This window comes from Vicia villosa, linkage group LG4 (genome assembly GCF_029867415.1).
Source record: "Vicia villosa cultivar HV-30 ecotype Madison, WI linkage group LG4, Vvil1.0, whole genome shotgun sequence".
NCBI lineage: Eukaryota > Viridiplantae > Streptophyta > Magnoliopsida > Fabales > Fabaceae > Vicia > Vicia villosa.
The window spans coordinates 97,646,375-97,652,737 of NC_081183.1; the positions used below are offsets into that span (position 1 = coordinate 97,646,375).

A 6,363-nucleotide genomic window follows, 5' to 3' on the forward strand; every position below is an offset into this window, starting at 1 on the left:
ATGTGTAGGATGTGTTAAGGATGAATATGTCGGATAGATTTTCGAGGACGAAAATATTCTTAGTGGGGGAGGGTTGTAACACCTGGAAATTTGTTTAATTATTTAAATAATTATTCAAGGTTTTAATATGGAAATTCGATCGAAGTTATATTTATTAGTATACTATAAGACGAGGAATTTGGAATAATATGTTGCTTAGACGATTAAATTGATTGTCGAGTATTTAGTTGGTTTAATCGGAGAAATAATATTAGAAATAGTATGATTATTTTGGACATTATTTAATTATTTCGGTTGGACTTAGTAATGGTGTGATAACTAGCAAATTTGGAGGTGTGTTTAATTGGCCCAATAAGGACATAAGACTAGAAGAATATTTGATTTGTAATAGAAATGGTTTTATTATAATAAGACAAGGAGAAAAAAAAGAAATAGGTTTTGTGGCTGTACGTGAGAAGAGAAACAAAACAAGGGATTTGAAGCTCAATGGTTGAAGAAGAGGATACGAAAAGTGCACAGCCAGAACCAAAAATTAGGAATTTGATCAAAGTTAGAGCGGCCATTAAAATCTAAGGTAAGGGGTGGGGTTCTAACTTTATAACCCGATTTATGATGAATGATATGTGGGGGTTAAATTTGTAGGAAATTATCTCGGTTTAATTGTGTGTGAATTATGTTGCAAAAACGATGAGTTTTATATGTTGGTGTGTGAAGAATTTCGGTTGATTGATTAACCGTACGATTGAACTATGATGAAAATAATTGTTGAGTGAGTGATACTGGAAATTGGAATTTTTATTAACCACTCAATGAAGGAAAGGATATTGAATCTGAGTTAAAAACGCACATGAAGTAAAGGGGTGGGCGCCCCAAGGTTTGTAACGAGGGAGGCGGACGCCTCCATGTGTATGGGGAAGGGGACGATCGTCCTCATTATGTGGGGATGTGGGCCATGCTGTGTATCTTTTAATTTCTATATGTTCTTTTATTTGTGTGTTCCAATGAGTGAGAATAGATATTAATATAACACTTGATTTTAACAGGATAGTAACTAATGAAGGCTTTAGTGTATATTGATAGTGGAATTAATTGGAAGCAATGGCATATTACTTAGTACAAGGTGGAATGCTAATATATCTTTTGATATATTAAAATGGACTTATTGCAGTAGAATTTGAAAATAATAAGTAACAGTATTTTCTGGTGGTCTTGTATACATATGAATTAGCAGGAGGTTTTAAGTAGCACAATTTAGTAGCTGGTTCCAATTTGGTAGAGGAATCAATATAAATCGTAATAGTAGAATAAATTAATGGAAAGGTAGTGATAGATTTAAATAGACAGTGAATTAACCGAATTTATTTAATAGTGGAAGAATAAATAAGGGACTAATATATAATAATTTTTAACAGTTTGCTTTGTAATAATTTAATAATTGTGTTTCCTGACTGTGAATTTGTTTTTATTGTGTTGTTTCTATATTCTGTTGTTTATTACGAAGTTGCAGGAAATTGGTGACAATATCTACACCTAGTTATTGGTAAAGTTTGTGATATATGCTTATGCTTGGCGACGTGGATTTGTGTTGTTGTTTGAGTTGTTGACATGTTGATGAGGTTGTAGGCTCATGGCCAGTGTTGTAGTGATGATGAATACCTCTGTTTATTGGTGTAGCGACGGTATAGGCCGGTGCCTTTGTGACGACGATTGTTGTTGTTGTATGTGATTGTTGCATTCATACATATGCATTTTTGCGATAGTCTGGATTGGCAAATTAGCGACGAAGGCTTATGCCTTGATGCCTCTATTAACTGGCAATTGGCGATGGGGGATGAAGCCCTGGGTACCACATGCATATGTACTGTTGTGTCTCATTTGAATTGGCATAAATTCCTCCCCATATTATGAGGTTTTTTGTGTTATAAATAAAATAAAATCATTCAAAATTTTCCTACACAAAATATTTCTATTCTTTTCACTTAATTCTTCCTATTTTCCAAAATCCTCCATTTTCTTCCCCTTCAAACTCGCAAACAAAGTCTTAATGTCTACAAACGCGCAAACAAAATCTTAGTGTCTACGTATATAAATCATACTCAAGATTAATCTATACATCTCATTTTTTTTTCTTAGTCTCAACCAGATATTTTGTTGATATTATAGTCTATCTGTTTTTAATATATGAGTAATAGTTAATCCTAACCAATTGAACAAATAGCTAGTTGACAAAACGTACCAAATTTGCTCGACAACATACCCATACAATGATTGAATAGCAAAAGATGCAACCAAACCAAAATTCAACACATCTAAATTCCAATGCTATAAACAATTTCTTCTAACATACCACTCTTTAATCTCATATCTATCTCAAAATACTTCATTTTGCCTCATTTCCATGAATAATTTCATTTTCTAGTCACCACGTGTCTCAACCCTAGACAACTACTTATATATGCAAAACTCTTAGATGTGACTCAACTAATTAGTATACTTAATAAGGCTTATTACGCTAATATAATATTAAAACAACATGTATTCATGAATATACTTAATATGACAATTTTGTTTTAACATTTATCATCTTTGTTACTTAGTAAATAAAAACTTAATTAACATGTGAGAATATATTCTCAATATCTAGGCACTATGCAAGTCCAACATGGCCATGTTTAGTCTATCGTCAAAGAAAAGACTCGTATATCTCTATTATTATTCTTCTTCTTTGAACTAGATTTTTATTATTTAGCTTTACCAAATTTCAAAAGCTCTTGAAAAATTCTATCTAACTTCTCTTTTTGCATCAAAATAAATTTTTTTTTCTTCTTATATTTGGCCCACTTCTTGATTATTTGATGCTTTTAGGTTTATACGTCAAACGAACATAACTAAAAATGAGTCCAACACGCATGCATAAACTATGTATCAATCAAGAATATTTCCAACTCATTCTTCTTTTTTATTGTTCATAATTTTCCAACTCATTCTTAATCCCATACTTTATGATTGGCTCATTTCAATAAAGTTCACACATTATCCTTAAATTATACATTCAATTATTCAATAAAAAAATTATTTACTATAAAACAATGATATACACACTGTGTATACAACGCTGACACATCGACATCAATAATAATTCTTTTTTAAAAAATATATTAAATATAAATAGTTGTGTTGATGTTAGACATTAACATGCGTCAGACATCAAACACGTCTTAATGTAAATATAATCAATTGTGTTGATGTTAAATATTGACATGCATCAGACATCAAACATGTCTATATATAGATATATTTAAATAAAAGTGTAGCTTAATATATTTAGAGGTGTCGTGTTGATATTAGACACATACACGTTTTGCATCAGATACGTTTTTATTTAAATATATTTTAATTAATGTGTATTTTAATAAATTCAAACACGTCTTTAAGTAAATATAATCAATTGTGTTGACGTTAGACAATGACATGTGTCAGACATCAAACACATCTATATATAAATATATTTAAATAGAAGTATAACTTAATATATTTATAGATGACGTGTTATATTAGACACTGACACGTTTTTTCATCGTATACGTCTTTATTTAAATATATGTTAATTAATGTGTATTTTAATAAATTCATATGTTTTGATGTAACATCAATGTGCCACATGCTAGATATCAGACACGTCTTTATTTTGATATATTTAAATAAATGGACATTTTCTAAAGATGTAATCAATAAAGAGAAGAGAGGGTGTCAAGCAATTTCCTATATTGATACACAAATTAAACCTTCCCAAACTTTATAAATGACATCCACAAGCAACCTCAATAAATGCAAAGCTAATATAATTAAGATTCCTCTATCTTCTACGTCAAACCTTGCCAAACACTCTATAATATAGCCCAAAGAAGAAAACATAGTCACAACACAAAACCCTTTTCATATTATTTCATGCATCATTTCTTCCAACCATAAATAGTCCCTTATCTTTTATATAAAAACTCATTAGTGCAAGCATAGGAAGAAATCCAAGAAGCTTGAAAATTTCCTTCTTGGTAAGAAAATTCCAGAGCACTATTGCGAAAATTCAAAGATGAGCTACACGACACCAATCGTTAGTAAACTCTATTGTTCGACGTCGCAGACGATGTTCGGTGTGAGGAAAAGGCCACATGTGGTGAATGGAGGTGGTTTTGTTGTCACGGATTGTAGTACTCAAAAGGTTGTTTTCAAGGTTCATGGCTGTGGGATTCATGGCAAAAAGGATGAGTTGATTCTTCGAGATGGTGATGGAGAAGCTTTGCTTCTCATGCGTCGAAAGGTAGGTATCATATATTAACATGTATCAAAATTTTATTGATCTTCACATTTTTATATTTTACAAATAATTTTTTTTTTTTTGATAATATGTAGGGAGGTATGGTTGAGGCTCTAAGTATTTACAAGAAGTGGAAGGGTTATAGTGTAAACTATGAAGGATTACAGAAACTTGTTTTCAGCTTAAAAGAACCTGGAAATTCATGTTTGGTTAGGAATAGAGGAATCAAAATTTCTATTGAGTCAAGTGTTGTTGGAAACAAAGGTTGGGACTTTGAAATTAAGGGCTATTTTCCAGATAAGCATTGCAGCATTGTTGACAATAGAGGCAACATCGTAGCACAGGTAAGTCTGTAGTCGCAGACGTAGACACACTTGTCAGAACTTCGTAATCAAATATAGTGTTTTTATTTATTTCGCGCTTAATTGTTTATTGGTTGATGTGTATATAGGTTGGGATGAATAAAGAAGTTGAGAAATTGATGGAAAGCAAGGATTTGTATCATGTGGTTGTGAAACCAGGGATGGATCAAGCTTTTGTTTTTGGAGTCATAGCAACTCTTGACTATATTTATGGAGAATCTACTTATTGTTAATTAATCCAAAGTTGTGAAGAAGAACTATAGAATATGATATATAGTATTGTTTTGATGTGATTATTTATATGAAAAACCAAGTTAATATTGGTTCAATTTTCTACTATTATCATCACATTATATTGATAGTTATTATTTGTAACAAGTAAAGGGAATTTCATTGTATATTATGGCAAGGAAATTTATTAATTCGGTTGTTAATTTATGTAAATGTTGTTACTTTCGTTTTGTTGGATAACGATGTGTGTAAAAGTATTATTGTTTATAAACTTGTTTCGAATCTTTCTATGAATTTGAATTGGTGGTGAGTGAGTTAGTTTGAAGTGCTTTTTGAAATAGAGAATGGCATCTTTGAACAGATTGTGCATGTTTCTTTTTGCTCTTAATATATTCTCTTTTTGCTGGTAGAAGTTAATAACAATTTGGTCAAAACTAATTTTAGTAAAATTTACTAAAAAGTATATATTTTATACACATGTTATATTATAATATTCTATACAAGAATAAATTCCTGGTGCAGGAACAATTGCTAGATACATGAATTGTGTTATTACAAAATATATTATTTTCATTTCTATGAGTAATACAGAATTATGCAAGAATTCATGTACTGTATTACACTCTATAGTGGTCAAAGGAAGACCAATAAACATTAAAATTAAAAAATTAAAAATAAAATTAGGATTTAGCCCACACCCTAGCTAAGCATTTATTTACTCTCTCTTAAATAGAAAAATCACATGATCTCGTAAGACAAGCATTATGATATAGCTGTTTTCATAGAAGGTTTTAGGGTCTTTAGATCCTAACTCTTAACTATAAAATCTAACAATCAATTAAAACTTAGATACACATCATTCTAACTTTCAAATGTACTACCTTTATTGACTTGATCGTTAGAGTCTTTGTAGATGTATTCTGTTGCAAATTCAATAGATTGCGTTATGGCGGCCTTTACTGACTTGATCGTTAGAGTCTTTGTAGATGTATTCCATTGCAAATTCAATAGATTGTGTCGTGGAGTTCATAATTGTGATCGCCAATAAAACATTTGAAAATAAAGATATTTCATGATTATTTAGCGCACTTTATGAGAAAATGTCCACAAATTTATCGGAAAATGTCCGCCAATTTTCCACTTTATTTATGGTGAGATGATTAACCTCCCATCACACATAAATAGAAAATTCACTCTCCGACTAGGAAGTAAATGACCTTCACATATATCTCTTGACGGTCGTTCAAGGGCAATGACAAATTTATTTAGAAGTGGAATGACCACATTTAAAATGAAATGTTCGAACTGGGGAGACAGAACACGATATATAGGATCCAAACACTACTAGAAAAATCGCTTTTAGTGACCGAATTAGAGACCGAAAAAGCTTAAAAATCGGTCATAAACGTTTAGAGACCGATTTAGCGACCATTACTTTTCGGTTGAAAAAGTGCT

The 6,363-nt window shown here is 30.9% G+C and overlaps 1 protein-coding gene across 1 annotated transcript; it reads left to right on the forward strand.

The window, feature by feature from the left end:
- Positions 1-3,832: 3,832 nt before the first annotated feature.
- Positions 3,833-5,148, forward strand: LOC131599383 (protein LURP-one-related 6-like). Its single transcript, XM_058871760.1, has 3 exons — positions 3,833-4,318; positions 4,411-4,659; positions 4,767-5,148. The coding sequence occupies exons 1-3, from the start codon at positions 4,091-4,093 to the stop codon at positions 4,908-4,910; spliced, it is 621 nt and encodes a 206-aa protein (XP_058727743.1). The 5' UTR covers positions 3,833-4,090; the 3' UTR covers positions 4,911-5,148.
- Positions 5,149-6,363: the final 1,215 nt, after the last annotated feature.